The sequence below is a fragment of the Phodopus roborovskii genome, unplaced genomic scaffold (assembly GCF_943737965.1).
Source record: "Phodopus roborovskii unplaced genomic scaffold, PHOROB, whole genome shotgun sequence".
In the NCBI taxonomy this organism is placed as follows: Eukaryota; Metazoa; Chordata; class Mammalia; order Rodentia; family Cricetidae; genus Phodopus; species Phodopus roborovskii.
Genome location: NW_026126461.1, coordinates 17,407,895 through 17,435,372, shown reverse-complemented (window position 1 = coordinate 17,435,372; position 27,478 = coordinate 17,407,895). Strand labels below are relative to the sequence as shown.

Genomic DNA, 27,478 nt, shown 5'->3' with positions numbered 1-27,478 from the left:
ACCCTCCCAAAGCTGGGGTAACTGGTGTCCTGCTGCTCCAGATTTTAACGTGGGTGCTGGGCATCTATATTCAGGTCCTCACACATGTGCACTTTGCTGACTTAGCTACCTCCCCCGGGTCCCCTGTAATGTAATGTGTTCTTAGGTGTAAGACCTGCTGCAGCATAAAACCATTTTATACAAGTTTTGTGAAGACAGAGGTTCCACCTAGCATAACGATGTAGACATAGAAGATGTAAGGTCCTTGACAGAAATAGCTTCAGTTTGCAGAGATGAATAACAGAATAGGAATGAGAAATGGTTGACCTCTAATAATTCTCTTTGGTCTGTGCCAGTTAGACTGTGGGACAGAAAAGGTCTGTATATTATTGTTTTATGTTTTACTTATTTACAGTTTATGTGTGTGGTGTCCTGTGCACCCACATGCATGTGCCTGCTTCCCATGGAGACTAGAGGTGTCAGATGACCTGGAACTATAGTCATAGACAGTTATGAGTTATGAGTGGCAGCACCGAGCCAGGGTCCTCTGGAGGAACAGATGGTGCTCTTAAATGCTGAGCCATCTCTCTGGGCTGCTATGTTTTAATTTTACTCATCGATATTTTCTAACTTTCTTCTAGTAAACAAGTAATGCTTCTTATAATTAGAAGAACGTGTTAACTGTCCCTAGTTTACGATGCAAGACTGGGTATAAAGGTGAGAAGAAATGCCTGTTGGTGACCAGACAGTGACTTTACTCTTGGGGCTCCAGGAACACTAATATTTGCTTCGCACGAGGAAACATGCAGGCCGTAGAACAGGGTGTTCTGTAGAACTTAATCACCAAGAGCTCTGGCCAAGGCACCAGCGATCCAGAGATCCACAATAAATTAGAAACTGCCTGATGAGAGTCATCCCAGCAATGTCTCTTTCAGGATCTCACTGACTGACCGGCACTGCATGCATGCTGTGCAACGTTCTGCATGACTGACTTATAGAAACTGCGTGGTGTGCGGCATTCTGCAGGACTGATCAACACTGCATGCACGGAGCCCCTGGGGCTTGGTGAGGGGTGAACCCTTCCATAGCACCCAGCTGAGGGCTTGTTTCCCTGCTGATCTGCAGAGTTGGCAGGCAGATCCTTTGTTACCTCCTCCCTTAGTGTCTCCCAACTACCATGGCCTTGGGGATTCTGCTATCGGGAGCTGAAGAGTGTTTCAGGCATTACCCTCCCCTTCACCCCACCCTCACCCCATGTGACTTTTCCATGCCACTTGTCACTGTTATGGCCTCTTCCTTTCCCTTTCTTCATCTCTGCAGCGATAGTGCCCATCCGCCGCTTGGCAGCAAAGATCACCAACACGGTGACTAGAACCTGTCACCTTAATTCTGGCCCTGTCCTGCCGCTGACCAGCTAGGGTAAATTTACCTCCAATGGGGTCAACGGGGACACGGTGATTTGCTTTGGTCTCCTCCCCCTTACACTGAAGAAGTTAGTGATCATGGATTCCTTGATTAAGGGGCTTAATTTAGTCACAGACGCCGAATGTTTTTCTCCAACCAAGTAAGTGAAGACCTAAATTCCTCCTGGTCCCAAGATGAGTGTTAAATGGGAACTGTAACTAGGCCAATTGTAAGGTTTTAAAGGCAGCAGGTTGTATAAAGATAGGGAAAAGGAGATATGGAATGATCACCCCAGGAGTGTTTGCTACATGCCAGGGCAGGTGTGGTGCTTTTATAAACATTTATATGTGTCAATATATGCCCTAAATCAAAGTGCAAATATGTGAGCTCTCTCACATTTGCATCCGTTTTACGGCAGCGGAGACTATGAGAGGAACATGAATGTCAGTAGCTGACCGCGTGAACTCAGAGGCACTGAAGAAACCAAACCGGAAGAGGAGAGCACCCGCTCTCCCGCTTGGCATCTGTAGCTCCCTGAAGAACAAAAGGCACATGCAGAAATGCACCGGACAGGTGCGATGGAGGTGTTCTTCTGTACACATGTTCCTCCTATTGGTTGATGAATAAAGCACTCATTGGCCAATAGCCAGGCCGGAAGTATAGGCAGGGCTACCGGAGGAGGAGAATTCTGGGGAGAGACTCGGAGAGAAGCCGCCAGAGGGGACGCCATGGAGAGACTGGGAAGGTAGGATGAGACAGACGTTCTCTGGTAAGATACGGCCATGTCGAAATACATAGGTTAGTAGTTATGGGTTAATGATTAAGAGAGAGCTAGCCAATAAGAAGCCCCAGACACCAGCCAACAGTTTACAAATTAACGTAAGTCTTTGTGTGTTTATTTGGGGCTGGTTGGCTGCGGGACCAGGTGGGAAATTCACAGATACATATAGACACACACAAGAGGTACTCAAGGGTGACCCAGAGCAAAAGGGCCAGGGGCTGAGGACAGGTGAGGAGCTGCTGCCTCTTCCCTGACTCTGGCTTCCAAGACCACCAAGTCTCAGGCATGTGTTAGCTGTTAAGTCTACATCATTTGCCAAGTGCCTACTAAGGGCCAGATGGTTTTCTAGGTGACAGAAACACAGGAGCATAAAACGCAACCTCCTCTCTTCACATTGGCTGGAGCTGCCCAGAAAAGGTGCACGGACTAGGGAGGAGCTGTGGGCAAAAGGCAATGTGCAGCGGAGGGAGGGTAGGAGTAGATGCCTAATGCAGGAAAACAAGCAAAACTGACTGATGGGGGTGGGGGGAGGGGTGGAGGAGTGGGGACACCTGCAGCTCGCCCCAAGCTAAAAGGAAGCCTGGTCCATTAAAGGAAACCTATGGACGAACAGGGAAGGTTAATATGTGGAAAAACTAACTGTTATGTTTTGGGCCATGGCCCCATAGAAGGTACGCTGCCTCATGGCTAATTTGAGAGGCGGAAAGAAACTAGTTGGTTCATGGCAGTGCGATTTATTATCACAGTCATTAGGAGACAATTCCATCGCGTGCCGTTTGCTGATGATCGCAATTTCCCGGGCTCCTTTCTATTACCAACACAGACCTTCGAGGAGCACATAAATGGATGGAGTGGCAGGCATCGGGGAAAACAATGTGGCCTTTTCTCAGCTTCCTAAATTAAAAACAAAATAATTAGTAGTACTGGCTGAAAAATGACAGGAATTCCGGTGTGGTCAACTGTGCGAATTTAATGCTTTGGCGAATGCTGCTTCGGGGAGGCAAAGGGAGTTATGAGAAAAACCTGAAAAAAAAAAAAAATGCTTTCCTCAGACTTGAGGTGAAGAGCTGGCAGGGAATGCAGGGGGAGCTGCATGCCATAGGGATCGCGTACGCCATGAAGACGGCTGATTGTTCTAATTGTACTACCCTGCCTTTAGTATATTAGAGTGACTTGTGCTAAGGTGGGGGTCTGCATTGTGTGCTCCACAGATAGGAGGGACTCATAGCAGAAGTCTCCCCAGGGGAGTTTTGCTTTTACAAATTAGAAACGTTTCTATCATATATGGCCCTAAAACCTATAGCTGGTAGTATAAAAATCAGGCAGAGGATTCCCAGCCAGGCCTTTTCAAAGCCTGTCCGCTCTTAGGCTGTAACTGAACACACTTAGGATCTGAAACCAGGGATTTATGTACGCAAACCCCAACCTCTCTACTGGGGGCCCTGTGTCATTTCAAAGACTTTTGCCTGTACTTTCTGAACCTTCAGTTGCCAATGTAATGAAAGAAAAAAAAAAAAACAGAATAAGAAAAATACCAATGCCAGGGCTTTCCTAATGATACGATGAAATTAACAAGATGTTTAGCTTGAAGAGAGCAGGTGACTTTAATACCAAGACAATAGCAATTGTCGATACATCCTGTTTTTAGTTCACTAGACAGAAACATGCTGGCTGCAATCGGATGACATAGGTTTGGGTCCCAGATCAACAGCCAAGAGGTCTCTACTCTCTAAACACAGCATCCTCACTGCGGTAATGACAATGGTCTCCGTTTTGCCCAAAGCGTTAAAACTATAAGAAACTATCAACGGTTACGTGCGTTAACACTGCTTCCATCCAGCCCATGTAGTGAGTAAGACCTAAGTGAAAGATTTACACCAAGCAGTTTGTCTCCACTCAATGCACCGTGAATATAATACTACTTACCCGGAAAAAACATGAATAAAAAAATATAAATATTTCCTTTAAACTGAAACAAGTGTACATACTTCATATAAAGTAAATATGCACTTTCAATAGTTGCTACCTATGATGATACTGTGGGTCTGAGTCTTAAAGGTAAACGCAACACGCCTATGTGAGTTTCTAAAGGTAAATCTTACGGACATTGGGAGTGCATATCCTTTTTAAAATGTGACCCTTTAATATATATGTGACCATAAATAAACTTTCTACTACCGAGGCAAGTAACAGCGTCATAAATATACTACCAGTGACCTCACTGTAAAGATTAATATAATTAATATGTACTATATACGCTCACATGTGACTGTGTGTATAGTAACCGTGATGCCAATCCTGGGATTGCCAGTGGTAGTCTGACGATTGCCTGACCTGAAGGGATGAGCCCCAAATGATGTCACCCACTTCCTGCAGCTGCTTCCACAGCCCGGAATGGACACAAAATAGGATTTGATGAACTAGGGTCTGTTATTCCTTCCTCAGCTCAGCTCCGTGGTGTGCCTGCCCCTACCCAGCATTCTCCTCTCCGCCTAGACCCACCCATCCTTCCTACCTGGCTACTGCTGGCCAATCAGTGTTTTTGTTTTTTTTTATCAACCAATACGAAGAATATATATACACAGAAGGACATCCCCCATCAAGGGTCACTTGAGACTTTTGCATTAGCCAAGGTTTGCATTGAGTACTTAGCTAAGGATTTTCTGTTCTTTCTCTCTGCGCTAACTGTTCTGCTCGTTATACTTAATTGCAAATCCCCTCAGAAATAGTGAGGGGCCCGATTAAATGTCAGCAGAGGAAAATCCCCATGAGGAGTTTGAGATGGGATGACAAGATACCTGTGTTTGCTGGGGGGGGGGGGTAAGGGATGGAGGGAGAAGCTGGTTTAGCTAGCCTCACAGATGATACGAGAATTTCCAAATGCAGTTCAGAGGCCTGCTTAGTCTCTGTGACTTGTGGCATTGAATATGAAAGTCTAAAATATTTACAGGAGAGACCAGGTGAACTTTTGCTTAGGAAAAATACAACAGAATGCATCAAAAAGAAAGAAATCACATGGATGCATGTGTTCCTGGAGGAAATCATTTAAAAAGGAAATGGGTGGGGCTCCTTCAATCTGGGGGGGTGGGGGAGGGTGCGCTACTTCAATCCGGGAGGAGGAGGAACACACAGGCTCTCAACTACTCAATGTTGTAAACACTGTGGGTGTGAGCGAGCAGCAAAGAACAACCAGACCCTGTGAAGATTCAACGGGGGAGTGGGTGTCAGTAAATAATAAAAACTCAAGCATGGCGACAGAAATAGAGGCGTGCCTGCACATACAGAAGGGTCATGCATCTAAGAGGAGACCGGGTTGTGATTGCATGCTGAGCCACTGAAACCAAAACAGCATTTAACAAAAATGAAATGTCCTGCACGTGTTCTAAACCGCTGGTAAGCAAACAGGACAAATCTGTAGTCCAGCCATGAAACAGGCATGTGAGAGTGTGTGCAGTGAGCTCAGTTCTCCCAGTGAACACGCATAAACCCGGGGCTTGCGACGTGAATGGGCCCAGCTTTCTAAGTGAACTCCACCCACTGGGTAAATTCCCAGCTTCATTCTGAAGGTTGAGACCAGGAATAGATTCTTCTGTCAATCACAGATGGCAAGGGTAGGTTCTCACAGCCTGATGTGGGGTTTAGAAAACACTCAGTTGCCACTTTTCTCTAGGGCAGTGGTTCTCAACCTTCCTAATTCTGTGGCCCTTTAACTTGGTTCCCATGTTGTGGTGACCCTCGACCATAAAATTATTTTCTTTGCTACTTTATAACTATAATTTTGTTTTTGAGTCATAGTATAAATATATGATATGCACATTATCTAATATGCAACCCCCATGGAAGGGTTGTTCAACTCCCAAAGGGGTACAGACCTATAAGTTAAGAACCACTGCTCTAAAATGCTTTTCAGTTACACACCAAATGTTTGACTTTTCTGTGTTTGCACTTGAGGGAACCATGGGGTACTTTGAAGAAAACATGTTAGTATTTAGATTGCTTGTTTTGAGTTTTACAAAAAAAAAAAAAAAAAAAAAATAGTCAAATCAGGTTGTATTTGAAGCACCTCAGAAAACAATTGCATAAGTAAAAGGTAGAATTTTCTGCTGAGACTTGTAAATGTATATTTAGGATAGAAAAGGTAACAAGTGAGCAGCGAGTAGGGACGGAGAGTAAGGAGAGACAGAACTTGTATCTCAGACAGGTGTGGCTCAAAGGTGACTGACAAGCAACCGGTCTGAGCGGACAGCTTGATGTGACTCTGGGGGTATAAATTCTCAGCTCATGCCAAAGGGTTTCACGGATGAAATAAGTCCTAAGAACAAAAATGTTTGCAAGATAAAAGGCATCTTTTAGGACTGGTCATTTGAGATGTGCTTTCTGTTGCTTATGTGCGGTCTCCACATTCAGAAGTGTTTGGGCGGAGGAGCAGGTTAACTCTGTGAGATACTAAGTATGGCAATAGGCAGGAGAATTATCTTGGTGAACTCACACCAGTATACATTTGCCCCATTGGAATTCCACATGGTTTGCTTTCTGGTTCAAGTCCTCAAAGTTTCTTACCTGGATTGACTGCTCATTTCTTCACATTTTCCATTGAAATTCAAATTGTGGAGGTTTTCCAAGGTGGAATGTGAAGAATATGATTCCAAATATGTCTGTGTCTGTTCTCTCGGGCGGACCTGAAGTGCTGCCTCCCTCCTCAAGTTCATGTCTGAATATGGGCATCCAAAAGCACTGGTTTGTGTGAAAAGGAAAGCTGTTAGTTTATCGACACAAAGCAGGGTACATTGTCATCAGAGTAGATGTACATCTCGTATTTGAAAATGAGACTTTCTTCTTTGACACGTGTAAACTCCGATGGGTTCCTCCCACAGTGCCTCTTGAGGAAGAATGTCTGTAGTTAGAGGCCATACAGCAAAGTATCGTGGACACATTCATCAGTGCATGCAGCATTTGTAACTTGGGGAACCTAAGAATAGCAACCAAATGCATCTCCCATGCAGCAGGAAGGTTGTCAAACATGATTTCCCTCAGTCTGTGCTCTCTAGTACACAAGCCCTGGTTAACTACTTGTTCCATAGATGCTGGGGTAGCTAAGAACCTCTGCCCTCCAGGGAGCTTCGGGCTGGGTGTTTCATAGACATGTGTGCACAAACACTATGGCTGCATTTCTCTGCTCAAGCTTCCTACACTTGTTTGGGAGGACTGCACTCTTAGGCAGCTAAGAAGACCATTGCCCAGACGGCCTGGGGCTCTGCCTCTCCTCATTGTCACACCTAATCCTAAACTCAGAATGTTGCCTTTGGTTGAGGAATGAGCTAGAGCACATGTTCTATCTGATCAGACTGTCACATTTCTGAGCCGGTGGTCCTGTCTCAACAAACAAATGAACAAAAAAGCCTTGAAACATTTGCTGCTGACAGCTACAAAGTAGCTACCACCAGGGAAAGTGAAGATATGCTCTGGGGAAAGGTACATCCTATCTCAGGCTCAGTTACTCACAGTGGAGTGAGAGAGGAGGGAACTCAAAAGAGTCCCACACACACACACACTCACACTCACACACTCACACACACACACCACACACTCACACACACACACTCACACTCACACACTCACACACAGACTCACACACACTCATAACACACACTCATAACACACACACTCACACACACACTCACACACACACTCACACACACACTCACACACACCACATACACTCACACACACACACTCACACACACACACTCACACACTCTCACACACACACTCACACACTCACACACACTCATAACACACACTCACACACACTCACACACACTCACACACACTCATAACACACACACTCACACACACACACTCACACACTCACACACACACACACACACCTTAAGTCAGACATCCCGCACAGTCTCATATCAAGATTCATCAGATCATGGCTATTCTATTACCACCACAGTGTAGGAAGAGGCTACATATAGAGGATTAGGTGGCCAAATGCATCGATGTAGAAACAGTTGGCTTTTCAGGAAAGCACTGCTTATATAACACAAAACAAATTCTTTATGAACACAGGAAAGGTAAATCATGGACCAAAGCCAACTTCCCTCTACCTACTCTATGGCAGAATGTGTTTTCTAGAAGGTCTGTAAGCAAGCTTACTCCAGAAGGGCTTTAGTGGCAAGCTCTATTTGGAGTTGGTCTCTAGAGTTTGCAGGTGGGAATAGTCATGGCACCAGCCTGGCCCAATGTGGCAAGACGGACCTGTGTGAGTATCATGGCATCATGGTTGACCAACAGCCTCTGCTACAGATAGGCAGGCCCTACATATGGGTATCGTTAAAATGACACAAATTAGTGATGGTCTACTGGTCTATTCATTTTCTAGTTATTGATTATAACGATATACTATACATAATGATGTAGTGAATCCCCTAAATGAGTATTTGTTGGGAGTGAGGCACATTAGAGGACACAAATCTGGCAAGGACGCTAAGTCACTCATACCAATAAACACAACTCATAATAAAGTTAGAAGCATATTTGTTGGGTGTGTACCACGCCCATCACAGGATCATTTGTTGAGTGTGTACCACGCCCATCACAGGATCATCTGTTGGCTGTGTACCATGCCCATCACAGGATCATTTGTTGAGTGTGTACCACGCCCATCACAGGATCATCTGTTGGGTGTGTACCACACCCATCACAGGATCATCTGTTGGCTGTGTACCATGCCCATCACAGGATCATCTGTTGGCTGTGTACCATGCCCATCACAGGATCATCTGTTGGCTGTGTACCACACCCATCACAGGATCATCTGTTGGCTGTGTACCATGCCCATCACAGCACCATTTCTTGGCTGTGTACCACGCCCACCACAGCACCATTTCTTGGGTGTGTACCACGCCCATCACTGTACCTGGCATTCCACAAACACCACTATCTGTGCAACAGGTTCACATAACATAAGCACCTCTCCCACGCTCTGCGCCTTCTTAAGAAGACCCCTAGTTACCAAATTATTAGTCCCAGAGGTGGGGAATCTCAGAAAGGCATATTAAGAAGCATGGCATAGATCAGACAGATGGGCAGGGAAGTGGGGAAGGATCCGGAAGGAGTTGGGGGTATACTGTATAAAATTCTCAAGGAATTTTTTTTTTAATCAAGCATAACTTTTGTGCAGACTTTGGGAATGTGGATACAATGTTATGTCTGGACAATAGCCCAATAGCTGGGGAAACTCGGTGAGTGGCCCCAGAAGAAACACAGTTTGCAGAACCCAGAGCTGCTTATGTCTGTTAGGCTGTTAGGCTGCATCACCGGAGATCTAAGAAAGCACTTTCCACAGAGAAAGCCTAGCAGGATTGACAGAGATCTTTTGTCCCATGCAGGGCTGCTACTCGGAATCATTAATGCCCATCTAACACAGACTCCCAACCTGGGGATCTAATGATCAATTTTTTAATTTAATTTTTATTAATTCATTTAATTTTTAACTTCCTGTAACCACTTTAGGAGACTCTTGCTAGCTGTTGTTGCAGGCCTACCTCTCCAGCTTATTGGTCCAGCATGGAACGGCAGCAAACCGAGCCAGGGCTCCCTTGTACAGTATTTCTCCTGTGTCTCTCTCCCTTTGCTAATCGGCACATGGCGCCATTCGTCAGCCGCCTACGTGTTGGAGGCACTCTCATTCTCTCCCAGTCATTCATGGTCGCAAGGAATTAGACGGCACACAGAGCATCACTAGGATAGAGCAGTTTCCAATTCAGCCAGGCCAGGCGTGCGAGAACCTGGGTCACGATGACATCACAGACTTGAGAGGTTCAAAAGAATATATTAGATGGCAGAAACGAGCTTTGCCGAAGAGCATGGTGACGAATTTAAGACACCGATGGAAGATGAAAAAGAAGCACCAAAGAGACAACGGAGCTTCTCACCTAATCGTCTGCCTCACTTAGGGCTTCAGAAGCAACGTTAGGATACGCAGGGAGCCTGTGTCTGCATTGCTACACCCACAGCCTGCCTTCTCAGCAACGGTGAATGGAGTAGAGATGCTGGTGGTGGCTGCCCCTCTGCTCCCATCTATGGGCCGGCAGGTGCTTGAGAGCGCGTGAGCTTCTGTAGCCCAGTCACACGGAAAAACCCTCGAAGTGGTGGCAACCACTTAAACTTACCTCCACATCTATAGATTTAGCTACATGTTGGGGAAAAATGGCTCTAAAGGGAATAAACCAGAGAAAATGTCTGCGCTGCCTAGCTTTATGCCAACTTGACACAAGTTGAAATCAGTTGAGAAAAAGAGAAAAGGAGAAAAAATAAAAAAAAAGAGGAATGGCCCCCACCAGATTGGCCTGTGGGCAAGCCTACTGTGCCTCTTCTACATTAGTGATTGGCGTGTGTGGGGAGGGGCTTTGTAGGTAACACCATCCCTGAGTAGGTGATCCTGGGGCATATAAAAATCAGGCTGGGCAAATCTTGGGGAATAAGCCAGTAAGCAGCATCCTCCATGACCTCCTCTGCCTCAGCTTCTGCCTCCAAGCTCCTGCCCCAACTTCCCTCAGGGACTGACTGTTCCCTGGAACTTTGAGCTGAATTAACCCCTTTCTTCCCATGTTGCTTTTGGCCATGGTGTTTTATCTCAGCAAAAGAAACCCTGAGTGGCTTACTTGAACTGAAGCTCTGGTACCCAGGGCCTAACAGCAGTGTCTCCATAATGGAGGAGTATAAACAGGTCCTGGGTCCCTGAGGGTGGACACACAGACAGGGCAACTGGCTGAGGGGCACCAGCAGGCAGCAGCTGCTTCTTTGGGTGTGTTAGCTCTTCTGATGGAGCTGACCACTTTGTTTCCTGCTTAACTCACGGAAGGGAGGAGGAGGGGACAGTGTGATCGTTCAGGCTGGCCCATAGGAAATGGATGCATCCAAATATCGGGAGTTCCACGCGGCTCACTCAGATTCTTTATTAAAAACTGTCAGTGTCAGACTCTTAGCAGTCAATCGGATGAACAGAGGATGTAAGCTAGGCGAGCATGAAGCTGAAAGACATGTTGCTTCAAGTCAGAGGTTTGGTTCTTTTGACAGATGCTTTTCACCCGGTGATGAAAGGAAACCGGCAAACACCATTAGTGACTCACGATGCCAACACTCCGAGATATTAGCGATTACAGTGACGTGGTAGAGATTTGCGTTGAGAATATGCAAGGCTGGTTTTGAGCATCTGAAGGTAAATGGAAACAGGAGCTACTGGCATTTTCAGAGCAGCTTTCTGAAGGCAGCTCTGCCTCTGCCTTTCAATGAGGTCAGTGTGTGGGAGGAAGCGACTCAGGCAGCTGATGCCAAATTCCGGCATTTGGTGTCTGGCCAAAGGACCCCTCTGCTTCTCTGTCCTCCTTCCTTTCATCCTGAAGGCCGCTGTGGTTCCCATGTCCCCAGGACCCACCCTAATGACAGGAGGCCAGGGGTGATTCGACAAGCCTCATGAGCAGCACAAACTTCTGGCACCCTGGAATCTGTGTTTGCTTTGTTTTGAAGCCCCAGTAGTCTTGTAGGGTTTGACCCCCCCAACAACAACACCAGCTTTGGTCTTTGTTTCAAAATGTCCAATCTGCCACGTGTCTAGAATCAGGGTGCCCTCCTGGTACGGCACCCTGTGGTCCAGCTTTCCTTGCCATCTCTTCCTGAGACTCAGCCCTTATCTCCTAGCCTCAAACCAGGAAGCACAGATCCACTTCCCACATGCTGTCTTCCTTATCTTTCAGGTGCTTCTTACTCAGAACTACATCCTCCTATTGTGCCCTCCGTCTCCTAATTGAGGCCCTGACAAGCAGCCTCTGGCTTCAGTGTGTCTAATGTGGGCTTGGGTGACAGCTCAGAGACCTCATGTTCTGAGAACCGAGAATTATTTCCACGCATCGCCGACGTCTGGGCGATCCTTGTTTTGTCTTTCCTGCCTGGTGAATTTGGTCCCTGTTACTGTGTCGCTCTGCTACAGATATTGAGCCATGCCCTGTCAAGACCCGGAGATGGGAGGTTGGGACCGTAAGAGCCATAACTAAGTTGTCACAACTTACCTAATGGCAGCCTTCCATTTGGAATGCAGCTGTAGCCTCCCTGTAGCCAGTAGGGGCTGAGGTAGCAGGCTCCTCGGCCAGCCCTCCCCTCCCTCAGCAACCTCTAAGCACCGGGTCCCTGCTCCTTCCCAAATATTATTTTGCTGTTTATGACACCGTGACAGACGGCAAATGGTGAGCACGGTGCAGTCCCTGAGTGCTGCCCTTCAAAGCATAGATGACAACCCAGTAGTCAGCAGAATTCCACGAGTGTCAGGTCACTGACAACCTTTCCTCTCATCCTTGGAAGTGAGGTGGCCTGCAACAGGCAGGGAGGGAGGGAGCTGTCCCATCCAGCCCAGCAATCAGGCATGCAGCTGCATTTCATTTCAAAGAGTTCTGCTCAAATGCAAGGAACCCACCATCTCTATTTGGTATTTCAGTGAGGGCTTTATTTACCAAATAATATTCTTTTCTCTCTCATAGGGAGATAGCAATGAAAAGTCACACCCTAGGTGGGAGATTTGATTCTGAAGTCACTGTGAGGAGATCTCGGTCATCATTTGATACTTTTTATGGATCAGAACAAGGTCACGGCCTCTCCAAACTGAAGGCCACTGGGAAGGGCTGAATGGCTGCCTCTATCAGATCACAAAAGGGATTCCCCAGGAACTGGAAGAGAAAGGGGATCTCCAGTGGAGATGAGAAGGAAGGAGGTAAATGAAGCCTGAGTTATCACCCGTCCTGGAGATGAGTGGGTGAGCACCTGTTGAGGTTGCTTTTAGCTTTACTGATAATCAAGGAAGCGACTCCTTCCTCCGATGCTATGTCCTCATTGATTTCAAATTAGAAGTGCAGTTAACCCTCCCCAGGATGCGCTGCCTTTAATATAAGAAGCCCAATCTTACCTAGTGTTATAGGATGATGAGCAAACATCCTTGTCTTCCCTTAAGAATATATTGACTTCTTAAAAAAACAGCACCAAAGACAGGATGTATATTGAAATACAAATCACTGAAACTATGTTATAGCTATGCAGCTCCTCGTAAAAATTCTAAAAGCTGACATGTGCCGCTGATTTTATTTTTAGGAAGACTGGGAGTTAGTACAGATGACATGGATTTGACTGTAGACTAGGAAGCATCATCACCTGATTTTAAATGCTAGAAATGTGACATGATTTTATTGCTCTCTCACATCAATATAGAAACACACCCCTCTCTCTCCTATGTATACAAATCTGTGGATATATATGTACACATACATGTTTGCAAATGTATAAATGTATGCACATATGTATATTTATATATATACACACACACACACATATATATATAGTATTTAAAGTCTCGAATTTCAGTTTTTAACTTAAATTCAATAGCTTTAAGATAAGTTCCCAAAACAATACAACCCAATTTCACCCATCACATAGCTGTTATTTCAAAAATCAGCTAATTTTATGCAACACAGCAAAAAAATTATAATTCTAAAAGTTTTATAGTTCAAAAGAAATCTAAATATGTACAGAGCTTAAAGAGTTGAATGAAAAAAAAAAAAAACTACTGGTTCTTAAAATTTCCTGGACAGTCCTTCAAGATCTTAGATACTTGGGAAAATGGCCAATTGGAAGCTAGATGAGACTTACTGATTAAATCAAGCATTATAATCAGCTCAACAGGGAGACAGAAGCAGTGGAAAGATTAAACTTTCCACAAGCTACTCTACCTTTATGCTTTTTATTTTCAGATTTATGAAATGGCTGTAGTAGCAAGGGCTTATGTGAAAAAATGTGAGTTCACATAAAAGTCTTCGTAATTTTAAGTACAAATCAAGCCAGGCAGTGGTGGCTCATGCCTTTACTCCCAGCACTCGGGAGGAGAGGCAGGTGGGTCTCTGTGAGTTCCAGGCCAGCCTGGTCTACAAACTAAGTGCTAGGACAGCCAGGGCTGTTACATAGAGAAACCCTGATGCTAAAAGCCAGTAATAATAATAACAATTATAAGTAAACATAAAAATTCAAGACTTTTCAATTTTAATATTTTCTTCTGGAGCTCAAGTATTGTATGTAGGATTATCTACCGTGTGGTAGAACTGTTTTGGAACTTCTCAAAATTTGAGGAGATGGACCCTAGCTGGAAGGTCACTGGGAGTATGTCCTGGGAAGTTGTTCCTTACCCCAAACACCACTTCCTCTGACAGAATCTGTCTGCAATGTGATGTACATGCTCTGCCCTTCGGTGTGAAAATCTGTACCACCACAAGCCTAGACGTCAAGTCAAAAGCCAGGGAACATGGACTGAAAACTCCAAGACTATGAGCCAATCAAATCTTTCCTTGTACATTGCTTTGTCAAGTATTTGGTCAGCATGCAGTTACCGTGTTGTTGAGCCCCGTTTGGGCACATCTTCTGTCTTCTGTCTCCCCACCCCACAGAGATGAAGAGGGACCACTGGATTGGAACCTAACCCATGTAGATCTCTACCGTCATCTTGTATGTAGAGTTGAATCAGTGTCACCAGGAATGGAAGAGAACATTGGCCCCTGTATCAATTGCGTTGTTCATTACTTTGACACAGGTAACTTAAAGAAGAATTATTTTAACTCATGGATCCAAAGAGTTAAGTCCATCACGGGTAGGGCTGTCATTTCTCAGTCTTCAAAGAGACACAGCCTAACAGTGACAGGGCGTGTGTCGAAGGAGCAGAATTCCCCTAATGTTATTTTTAGAGTTAAAGAAATGGACTGAGGGTGCCCGCTGGACCGTAACATTCTCCGAACCTTTGTTTTTCAAACAGAAGACGTTACTCCACTAAAGCACTCGGAATACAGGAACATCAAGAGGCTTTGGGGACAGACTGGAGTGAGTTTCATTCCTGTTTCTACCCGAATCTTCTGCAGTATGGGGTTTGCTCATATGTAACATGAAGACTAGATTCCAGATTGCAGTGTCCATCTGTGTAGAAAGTTCAGCACAGACTATATTGCGTATGTGCCTCCAACAAAAGAAGTTTCTTTCCAGCTGTAACTCTCATTTTGTAAATATATTTCTCATATTGGTTAATGAATGAAGCATTGCTGGCCAATAGGAAAGCAAGACAGGCGGGACTAGGAGACAAGGAGGAGAGAGGAAGCAGTAGGGAGGAGTCAGCATGGAGTCCTGCCCTGACTTCCTTTGGTGACAGTGTGTGACCTGCAAGTTGTGAGATAAAAGTAAACCTTTGTTTCCCTCCTTGCTTTTGGATGTGATGTTCCCCACTGCAAAAAACAAACAAACAAACAAAAAAACCCGAGACAGCGCTCTTAGACCCAAGGAGCAATATTTCCACACTCCATTCAGTGACCCCTCCACCCCGAAGCACACCACCTTCCAAGCCATTTAAGCCATTTGCACCTTCATTACCCCCAAAACCAAGGTCTAAACGATCTCTGCTCTCCAGATTTCACACACAGCCTTTCCAACTTCATGAGTGTGGGTATCAACGGTATTGCTGCTTGAACTACTGATCTTCTTCAAGGAAACAGATGTTCTAGAAATGAGAAGCTGGAGGTGTGAACTCATTAGCACTGAGAGTCCTGCTGCTTGGCACCTCAGCATGCCATCACCTCCCAAACAAACAGGCGGTGGGATGGGGCAGTTCACATAGCCACTCCTGTCCCTCAGATTAGTGAGAGGCATCGTCCCAGCACAGTGCTGAAGAATGATTGTCTCCTCTCTCCTCTTAGTCTCTTTCTCAATGTCACTGTCTCCAAACTCAGCCCATGTGTGTGTGTTACCTGTTTTTTTTGTTTTGTTTTGTTTTTTGTTTTTTGTTTTTTCCAATACCTCTGTCTAGCCTAGTGGTCCCCAACCTTTCTAATGCTTGGATCCTTTAATCCAGTTCCCCTGTTGTGGTGATGCCCTGGCCAGAACATTATTACATTATTTCCATTATTTCTGTTGCTACTTAATTACTGTAACTTTGTAACTTTGTTACTGTTAGAACCATAGTGTAAATATCTGTGTTTTCTTATGGTCTTAGATGACCCATGAGAAAGGGTTGTGGTCCAGATCCACAGGTTGGAAACTGCTGGTCTAGCCATTCTGGATAGCTACCTCCATGGAGCGACCTCTGTCATTTCAGAAACCGTGGACCTTTATCACTTTTTGGCATCTGTCCTGACCCAGATGAAACAAGAAATGCTCACCCAGACAACTGGTAACTGTAGGGCCAGTTGCCCCTTCTGGAAGAGGGCTTCCTACCACAGTTCAGCCCTGTGGGCTACTGGGGTGAGTTTTTAGAAATATTTACAAGGTTGAAACCACTAAAGACTACAGTACGAGGCAAGAAAATGAACTTTCAAGATGGTATACACAGAAAGAAGGGAGATTTGTTCCATCTCTGTTTACTTCTCTTTCGTGGTAGCTTGGAGCGTAGTAATTTCATTAATGTCTGTTCCAATACCAAAGAGACAAACCCAAGATACAGCGCTTGATTGCTTTAGGAGACACACTCTAATTGAGCTTGTACCAAAATGTTTGCCACGTTCTGTTGTAGGTAATATGTTCAGTAAAGCAAACAGGGAAGAAAATACACCTAGAATGAAGAGGGGTGTGTGCGTGCGTGCGTGCGTGCGTGTGTGTGTGTGTGTGAGTGTGTGTGTGTGTGTGTGTGTGTAGGGGGATGGGGAAGGAGGCACAGTTTATAGTTACTATAAACTTGTAAGGTGTAAATTGGTCTTAAGGAATGAGATAGTATGCTAACGACACACACTAATGGCCTTTGGAGAATTTACACTGCAATCAGCTTAATGTACTGAATAAGCAATTTGTGTAATTTATGCAGGGAGATGATCTGATGGACGGAATCTGTGGGGTTTAAAAATACCCTGCCAGAGCCCTATCTACACAGTTAACATTGAGCCGGAAATTAAACAAATGAAGTGATTAGCAATGCCACATTATTAATCCAATCAAAACAATTATTGCAATCATTTTGCATTTCTGTCATTACACGGAAGTTTTTGGTTACAGTATACAAGTTGTTTTCGTCCTTTTAATCATGGTTGAGAAGTGTGATCCTGTCAAAGTAGGTTTTATAGTTCAGTTTGCAAATGCAGCTTAAAATCCTACTATCCCAGCTTGAAATATGTTTAGTTCCTTTGAAGGACTTTAAGGTGTGTCTCCTCCCTTTCATTTTTGGTTTAAATTTTATCATGAACATAAAAACTTAAAGATAAAATATCATTCAGAGCAGAGAGTATGTTTCCAGAACAGTGGTCCAAAAAGAACTTGGTAATTATCTAGCTCAAAAATGCTTTAAGCATGAGTTTTGAAAATCGTCTGTAAATTAAATGTGTACATTTTGGCAATGAAGCCTAATGAAATAATCCCATCTGCTCGAAGACTTTAAATTCAACACGATTGGAGTTAAATTAGACTGTTGCTATTAAGTATGCATGAGGGTATTTGCATATTAGTAATATATGCCTCACCTGTGGGTTAAATGCTACTATTCACAGTTATCTTGACAAACCTCTCTGCTAAGACTAGGAGTGCTATTGGGGTGCAAAAAAGAAAAAAAAAAAAGAAAAGGAAAGGAAAGGAACCAACTAACCCTTTACCTGCCTAAGATAAGTGTCCTCAAACCCTGAGAAACTCAAGGGGAGGGCTGGAAGTCCTGCTGACTCCTGTCACCTTCCCCAACTCCGAGTCCTGAGGTGTCACTGTAGTCTCTGTTGTTGAGTTCCTAGGTGTCACCAAAAGCTTACCCTAGGATCTCTGCTCTAGAGCTCACATATCTGATAGGTCAACTATCACCAACAAACAAAACACATCATCCAAGTTGTTGGTTTTCTGCTTGCTTCCTACCTTCCCATGCTTTTATGATATTTTTAAAATGTTAATTCTTTTAAAAATTTCTATCATTTTTTAAATGACGGAGAGCCTGCCAAATGGGACAGCATGGGTGAACTCTGAGGACAGTATGCTAAGAGAAATAAGTCAATGGCTGAAGGACAGAAACTGAATGAGTCCTCCTATGTGTTAAAAGCGCGGAGCTGACTGCTGGTCGGCAGGGCCTGGAGAAAGAGGGAACGAAAAAGCCGCTTCTCAATAGAATAAATCCCCAGTCTCTCTGGAGAGCGAGTTCTGTCTATCTAGCATGCCCCTAGTAAACAGCATTGTGTTGTTTGCTTAAAATTTTACAGCCAGTAAAATTTGGAAGTTTAATGTGTAGAGGCAGATTCCACTTAAAGAGCCTGATTGTCGGCTACATTATTTCTAAATTAGTTAACATGCCAAAAGGCAAATGTGTACTGAAATCCAATATGCATAAAGCAATATTGCCCTCATTAGCAATAAGAGGCTAATTGGGAATTAGGAAACTTTCATTAGATCTTGAAGGTAGATATTTAAAACAGCCTTAAGGAAAAAAAATATACTTTGTGTTATGACATGGTTGGCTTATCAATGTAAATTTTGATAAGGATAAATACCTATTACAGGAAGATACTATCAATATTACTTTTTCTACCATAAACTATTCTAAAATATTATTCAAATAAACTATTTGCTATTGATAACATATGATTGTGTTTTATGAAAGACTATGAATTTATCCTAAAGTGTGTATTAATGTTTTATTTATATTAACATTAGCTTATAAAATTCTTTTTTTAAATTAAAGGAAATGACATTAAAATAAAACTTGAATCATCTAATATTAAAGAGGTTATAATTTCATACTTTGCTATGCACCACAACCTGATGAAGACCTTCCTAAATTAACTCATCCCTGTTAATCCTCACAATACCCCAATGAAGGATGTCTACCTTTTTTGCCTTTTATTGAAAGTAGAACATTTTTTCTCACATAATATATCCTGGTTATAGTTTCTCTGCCCTTTATTCTTTCCTGTTCCTCTCCACCTTCTCTCCCATCTGGATCTACTCCCTTTCTGTCTCTCATTAGAAAAAAAAGTACAATTAAGAAATAGAAAGCAAACAGGCTTCTAAAGGATGATAATATAATAAAATGTAATAAGATAAAACATAAACTAACACACTGGAACTGGACAAAACAGATAAGCGGAAAGAAAAGAGCCCAAGAAAGACACAAGAAACAGAGAGCCACTCTTAAAGACACTAAACTGGAAATCGTAATACAGGCTTAGCTCAGTTGTACAACACCTGCCTGGTATTCTTGAGTCCCTGGGCTCAACACCCAGAACCTTAGGAAAGACGAAAGGGAGGGAGAAATAAAACTGAAAAGTAGGAGATGATAGGTGACATCTGTAGTCCCAGGCCTTGGGGAGATGAGGCAGGGGGATGTCTGTCAGTTTAAGGCTAACCTTTGCTACATAGTGAGTTTTAGGCAAGCCTGGGCTACAGGATGAGATTATGTCACAAAGAAAGGAAGGGAAATGGAAAGGAGGTCTCTCTCTAGAGCATATTCAGCAGATGCCAAGAGAGAAGAACAGATGAGTCCATTACAGTCACACGGTTAGGGAATCCTACACACAGGGTATACATGCTGCCAGCTTGAAGCCAGGGGCTGGGTTTTAATAACTATAATTAACTATGTCTTGGGAAAGATGTCCCAAATACATGAGAAAATAAAAACCAGGAGACACCTGGTGGAGCGCATTCCACGTCGTAGTAGGCGCCTTGTTGACTGGTAAGTGGCACACTGGCGTATTCCTAGACGGCTCGGGCACTGATGCACTGAGTAGGATCACTAGGATACACTCTTAGAGAACCTCAACTGTTTCACGTTTTAAATGTCCCCTTCTCAAATGTGGTGATGCCTCAAGAACAGCACATGTGGCAGAAAAGGGAGTCTTTGGAAACAGGGCACGCTCTCTGCATGGAGTGAAGCGCAACGTGAAGAACTGGCCATCTGGATAATTTTTTTTTTAATTGGGAACAGCCATAATTTATTAACCACAAGAAAGAAAGAGATTAAAAATGCCTTGACTTTCTGCCATTAAAAAAAAATGATTTCAAAACCCCCTGACACTGTTTTAAAATGAGAACTTATAAGTCTCATATATATGCACATATACCCTGAAGTTGCAACTACAACAGCTAAATTACCCATCATAACCCTAAACACATTCACAGGGCTCTATTTTAGTTGAATCTGGGATCAGTAGGCAATAACGCTTCCGATCACGTGTATTGCAAAATGACACATTGTGCATAGCATTGGGTTAGGCATGTGGTAATACAGTATAAGACAGACACTTTTTAGTTCTTTGACTTCAACAGTGAGAAGGCAAGCGCGTTAAACATACAAACGACTTCACATAAGGCAGCACTTTCCTACAGTCCCAGGACTTCAGAGGACTAAGGCAATGGCTCACAAGATTATGGCTATTGTGGACAATATATAGGGAGAGGCCCTGCTTCAAATAAATTAGAAAAATAATACTAAGGGATATTGTGGTTTAATAAGGATCAGGATAAACAAATAGGCAGAATAGATGTTTATTCAGGGAGAAATAACTTACAACCTAGACAGATGTACACCAGCAAGTTCCATCGGATGCTCTCCTCTCCGAGAACCGCCAGCAAGAGAGTGTCCCAGGCTCCTCCTCAGAGGTGTGGCCTTGTTGGAAGGGGTGTGTTGACTGGGACGTCCTTCTGTATATGTGTTTCTCTTATTGGTTGATGAATAAAACATTGTTTGGCCTATAGAGGCAGGAAGATAGGCGGGACTAGAAGACAGAGAATTCTGGGAAAGGTAGGCAGGAGAGCCTCAAGAGGGACACCAAGGAGGGACCGGAAAGATAGGATGCACCAGGCGTTCTCAGGTAAGATAAAGTCCAGGTAGAAATACATAGATTAGCAGTTACAGGTTAATAATTAAGACAGGGCTAGACAGTAAGAAGCCCTAGCCATCGGCCAACAGTTTAATAATTAATACAGCATCTGTGTGCTTATTTGGGTCTGAGAAGGACAGTAGGACCTGGCAGTAAAGAAAGCCACCAGCAACAGTGTGTCGGGGTGGGGTGGGGGTGGGCTTTGGGGTTTCAAAGGCGCCAGCCATCTCCAGCTTGCTCCCCGCTTTCTGCCTCCTCCCTTGCAGATCAGGATATGGGCTCTCAGCCGCTGCCCAGCATAATGCCCACCTGTGTGCCTGCTGGCATACTCCACACCGTGTTGGTCACGGACTCACCCTCTGGAACCGGAAGCCCCCAGTAAACTGTTTCTTCTACAAGTTGCCTTGGTCACGGTGTCTTACCACAACCAACCAGTGACTCAGACATCTTCTGTTTAAAAACCAGCACAAAGCCAGCCGCACCGGGCATTCTCCAGCTACGGGCTTTGTTGGTAAATCAGGCCGGACAAGCTGGCTGTTGAAACTCTTTGCATATGTTAGCTTTACCATCTCAGGAGGCAGCAACAGGCCTGCAGTAGCTCATGTTGCATAGGACCCTGCACTGCTACTGAAGATAGCGCAGGCAGGGTCCCTAACTGACAGTCCAGCCTTAGTGACAAGTCACATGGTACAAGGTGCAGGATCCTGGGTTTCTCTAAGAACTCCCCTCCTCTCCCCATTTCAACACCCACCCTTCTGCTTTCTCCTTGTACTTAGTCTTTCAAGAAACCAAGAAACGTGAGTCCTTGTAGAGGAGTATTTGGAGAATTTGAAACATGGTTACTGCCTCAGTGGAGGTAAACTAGCATTCTTAGTGGCTCTAAAAGTGGTTTCCTGATGACCAGATCACACAGGCTCCACTCTGACAAATGGTTACTATCCTTCCTGTGGTCACTGCCGGATCACTCTGATGCAACGCTTGACTCATGGCAAGAGCTTATCCAGACCCCACCCTGTGGGTAGGAACAGTTGCTGCCACATTAAGGTAGAAGGCAATCTAAGATTTCTCTTTGCTTGATTAAACCTCAATCTACTCATTAAACCTACATAAGCTTGACAGTACAATCTTTATAGAAAGTGATATCTATGGGCTTTCATTTCTACTTGCTATTTTCTATTCATAGACGTGAAAAATGCACTTACCTGCTTAGGCCATAAACATTATTAGGGACTTTGCTACCTTTGGACGAACCCAACATTTTTCCTCTCCTCATTTTTAGCTTGCAGATTATATAAAGGAATTTATATTTAAAGTGAATCATGCCATTTTCCTAATTCTTTCCAATTTCATCAAATCCACCATATTATGCAAGTGTGTGTGTAAGGGATGTAGACATTGCCACCCCCACTGACCCAGGTTTGAATCCTTCATTTCTGAGACTGTCAATTCCAAATGCTTTAGTCTCAGTGACTTCCCGGTGATTGACACAGCAGCTTTCCATGCCCCCTGCCCTTCTGAGAGCTTGAGCAGCCTCCAAACTCCCTTCTAAGTAATCTAATCACCGTTGTCTAAGAGATGTTTTGGAGTCAAATCTTTACAGGACTCTGTTGGACATTATGAATCTCTTGGTCTAACAAATTTATGTGTGAAAATAAACACAGAGTGTACCTGAGTGAAATCCAGAAACACACACAGCCCTTATCAGGTGTAGCTGCTGGCCTGTTCTGTTAAAAATGAGAGGCTTTCGTGTTTCTTCACGCTTTATGTGGCGTGTGTTATAGTGTGTATAAGTACCTGTATGTCCATAAGCACGCGTGGAACATATGTGCTGTTGATATCAATGGACAGGCATCACTATTCTTCCTATCCATGCTCTCCCAGAGGACAGGAAACACCAGGAGGGAGTGAGAAGGTGAAGAGAAAAGGAAGGCCTCTTTCCAGTCCCAAGTCTGTGATGCTCACGTCTGCCTTGTTGGCATCAAGCCTGTGGGAGGCAATACCTCTTTTCCCACTCATCTCCTCACCCCCCCCCTTTCCCTCTTCTGTGTTTCCGGTCCTCCCTCCTTCTATAACAGCTATAAACAGGAGTCAGACTGTGTGTCAGTGTGTCTGAGAAGCAAGCAGGGCAGGGAAGAGGAGGAGGATAAAAAGAGAGAGAATTTTCCTTGAAAACAATAGGGAAAAAAACCTGGAGTGGTTAAAACAGAAACGAGGGAAATAACACTGTAGAAAGTGCTCCAAGTTGACCTTGCTGGCATTTGCCTCTCTGTGAACTCGTACAAAACCATTGAATTGTACACTTTAAGTGCAGGAATTATGTGAATTACATAGCAGTAAACCGTGTGTTAATACACGTGAACTAGGGCTCCACAAAGCAAGCAATGCTGCTGTAAAACGTGCCAGTCCATAGGCCAGCCCTAAACATGGCAATGCTGCTTTGCTAAAAGCTCCATTTCAGCACTCCATACTACTTAGGTACCGAGGGTCTAAAGCAGGGACCTCCCATTGCCACTGCGGTGGAGCGTGCTCAACAGGAAGCTGCAACCTGGGAAAGGAGTCAGGAAAGTGACAGTTGCAAGGTCCTCTACTCAGTTCTTCATAGTCGAGTGACTAAGGGACTGCTCATACTGTGCAAATCTGTATTCATTGATTGACATGCAGTGTGTGTGTGTGTGTGTGTGTGTGTGTGCTGTGTGTGTGTCTGTGTCTGTGTGTGTGCATGTCTGTGTGTCTGTGTATGTGTGTGCTGTGTGGGCTGTGTGTGTGTCTGTGTCTGTGTGTGTGCTGTGTGTGCTGTGTGTGTGTCTGTGTCTGTGTGTGTGCATGTCTGTGTGTCTGTGTGTGTTTGTGTGTCTGTGTGTGCGTGTCTCTGTGTGTGTCTCTGTGTGTGTGTGTGTGTGTGTGTGTGGTTTGTGCATCAGCTAATATGGTGCGACGAAAAAGGTATATACTGTGGAATAGCTACATTGAGCTAATTAGTCACTTACTGAACGCACTTACATTTTACCTTAACTTTATTTTAAATTAATATTTAAAACCTACTTTCCTAGAAATGGTCACAAATACATCATTAATAACTGTTACTACCAGGTTGTATAGCAAAACAGCTGCAGTTAAAGAGTAATTTGCTTCTATGTGTGTGGTTATTTGCGTATGTGGTATGTGTATGCATGTGCGTTGGGTGTGTGCCTGGTGCCTGAGGAGGCTAGAAGAGGGCACTGGATCCCAGGGAAGCTAAGTCACAGGTGGTTGTGTGTTGTCACATGGGTGCTGGGAATGGAACCCAGTCTTCTGCAAGAACAGCCAGTGTTGTTTACCTCTGAGCTATCTTTCCAGCCCCTGGAAGTTATTTCTTATGAGATTGTATATACTTTGGCCAACCTATCCTCTACCCTGTGCCCATGCCTAGCACCTGGAAATCTCCAATCTACAAACATTCTGTAAACAGTATTCTGATTATAAAAGCTCATTGACAGGAAGCAGAATTTGTGTCCTAAACTCATTTTAATTGAGAGAAAATGGCCATTTATCTAGTATACATGCTTACTTGTTTTACATGGCTAAATCCTACATTTCTTAAGTCATGAGCATGCACGCATGCACGCGTACACATACACACACACACACACACACACACACACACACACGCACGCACACACACACACACACACCAGAAAGCAATTGAACCAACAAGCTTGGCTTATTGTCAAACAGTTCTGTCTGTCTTTGAACTGATGCCACACATTTTAAACCCTCTTTCAAAAACAGTGCCATTTCTACCCTTTCCTTTCTTGATAACTGGGAACCTCTAGCTTCTCTGCAGTTGTGGAAGCAGCTATTATGGGCCTAGGGTCTTCACAATGTGTGGTGCATGTGTGATCCACAGCCTGAGACGATGCAACACCCACAGCCAGAGATGCAGCACAGGCGTGTGTATTCTCTGGCCACATGGTTACCCATTCAGATCACTGCATCTCAGCCCCGCCCTGCCCCGCCCACTGATCTGCTGAGTAATGGAACCACAGATGACACTCAGTACCCTTCCTATGAAGTCTCTTCTCCACACAGGTTTCCAAACCAACCAAACCATCCTCCCCCACCCCTCCTTGAATTTTGAGCAGTACTTAAAATGCAATGAAAATGTAAGTTAAAATTAAAATCTGGCAAGTATTAGCTACGTACCACTTAGAAGCTGACAGGGCTTGGGGGTGGGGTGGGGTGGAATGAGTAGTGTGGATACCACAGATACAGGGATAGAAAAAGAAATTGTTTTCTAGAGAGGAAGTGACTTCCCCAATGGAAATGAAATTAAAACTAATGGGAGGTAATCTTTGAGATTCATGATTGATAAAATAGGTCCTTTTTGGATATTTGTGCATTTAGAAATAATCAAGTTACATGGAAAATTAGGAGGGAAAAGTGTCTCCACAGTGACTGGAAATTCACATGGTAAGTGATGAATTTTCCCATTAGTGTTAATGAGCTGTGCCTGGTTAACTCTGCGGCACATCAGCAGAACAGAGCCCACACCGTCTGTCTCTCATAGATAACTCAATTTGTTTGTATACTGATCTCTTCCCTCACTGTTTTCCAAAACACCATTTCAGGAGTGACAAATGCATGGGGACATCCTATACAGAACTGGGTTTGTGATATCAGAAGCAAAAGCAATAGGCATAAGTCTTTGGGAGAAAAACATGCTGTGTGCATGTGTTGTGGACAACCAGGTAATATCTGATGAGTAGCAAAAGGCTACAATCTTCACTCATGAAAATGAGAATCGCTTTGTCTATTTTCCAGAAACTCGGAGATGACAACAAAGACTCCAAGAGAAAGAATATTCGAAACAACTCTAAAGTGCACAAACAAGACAAAGCTGACTGTGTCATACTACGGGTAACTGAAGGGGTTGCAGGGGAGACGATCTCAAGCAGGAATAACACATCGCTGCAGAAATGCTGAATCAACTATACATAGCCACTTGACAGCAGCCATTGTAGAAGCTACAGGAATACTTGCTTGAGGAACAGATGTAGACGCTGAGAAAGGGTTTGGTATCACTGAACCCTTACCCTCCTCACCTACATTCCTGGGTTGACTTCCTCTGTATGGTTTGCTATTTGTAAAGAGGCCAGTGACCACTTGGGTCTATAGTTATAATCATTTTCACAAAACCTGGCTAGTGATGCATGGCAATTCTGAAAGCAAGGGTATGTTGTCCCTTCCGGAAGACACTGTCAGATGCTCTGTGTTACAATGGCCATAGCGTACCTCCATAAAGAGTAGTGACATGAGACATTAGTGATACCTCTTATCTTCTTCTAAAGATCACCTGTAGTTGATCACCTGTAGGGTATGCTACAGACAACTGCATGCACACAGCATGTGTCATATATATTTATGTACATGTTACATATTACATAAATACATATTTATATGATTAGGTGAACTATTGCAGAGGAAGGCTGGCAAATCTGGAGATAATAACACGAGTTTGGCCTCCCTGAGGGAACATCTGCACCTCCCCTTCGTGAAGAATCAGGCCTTCCCCTCTCTGCCTTCTTCTAACAGTGCATTCGGTTGGATTCAGACATCTATGTAGATATTACGCCCTCAAGGACATTTGCTGTGACTCCTCTCAGATTGACCCGTCTCTAGTACTGCAACCCTAAGGACTTCCTTCTGCATTTCTACTAAGATAATTATTTTCTGCTCACTTCTGAAAATGTATGAGAGCTGCCTTCTTACTTTTTTTTCTTGTTTTATTTTATTTTATTTTTTGAGAGTGACACACGTGAGCATTACATTTACCTAAGTCTTCAATCAAACTCCCTCTCCTACTTCTCCAACTTCTCCCAGGGACTGACTTCAGTGGGGTGTGTCCCTCTGGAGTGCGCTGTCCAGTGCTGAAGACAGAGTCCATCGACCCAGCAAGGGGTTGCAGCTAAGGAGAGCATAGGCCGTTCCACATCACGCATACACGGGGCAGTCACTGGATCTTCTGAAAGGTGACCCTGCAGCTGTGTTGTAAACGGCAAGGCTCCACACTGAAGTGTGTGTGTGGGGACTGTGAGGGGGTCTCTGGTGGCAGAGGAAGTACCCTGACACTGAACATTTTGGAGCACAATCGACCGCTGAATCTGTGCATGGCCAGGGCACCGTGACCTCCTAAGACCTCTTGATATTTTAAGGAAGACTATGGAGCCACTGGGAAGCAATGTTGGGATGGCTGGATTCACACTGGGCCGCAGACAGATAATTCTGGGGCAACGAGGACAGAGAGAGTCTGAGGGGGAGACGGCATGTAGCTGCTGAAGGAGTGACATGACATTACGGTAAGCCATACCCTTGTGGCAATACATAGTTTAAATGGTTTAACAGCTAAGAGCGAGCTAGCCAGTGGGAAGCCTGAGCCATCGGCTAAACGGTTTATAATTAATATAGGTCTCTGTGTGTT

At 44.3% G+C, this 27,478-nt stretch overlaps 1 protein-coding gene across 1 annotated transcript in view; it reads right to left on the bottom strand.

The window, feature by feature from the left end:
* Window positions 1–27,478, bottom strand: part of L3mbtl4 (L3MBTL histone methyl-lysine binding protein 4) — a 317,660-nt gene that overhangs the window by 94,872 nt on the left and 195,310 nt on the right. The window contains exon 11 of the mRNA XM_051190683.1: window positions 6,725–6,898. Coding sequence (XP_051046640.1) covers window positions 6,725–6,898 — 174 coding nt within the window. The remainder of the gene's footprint in view (window positions 1–6,724; window positions 6,899–27,478) is intronic.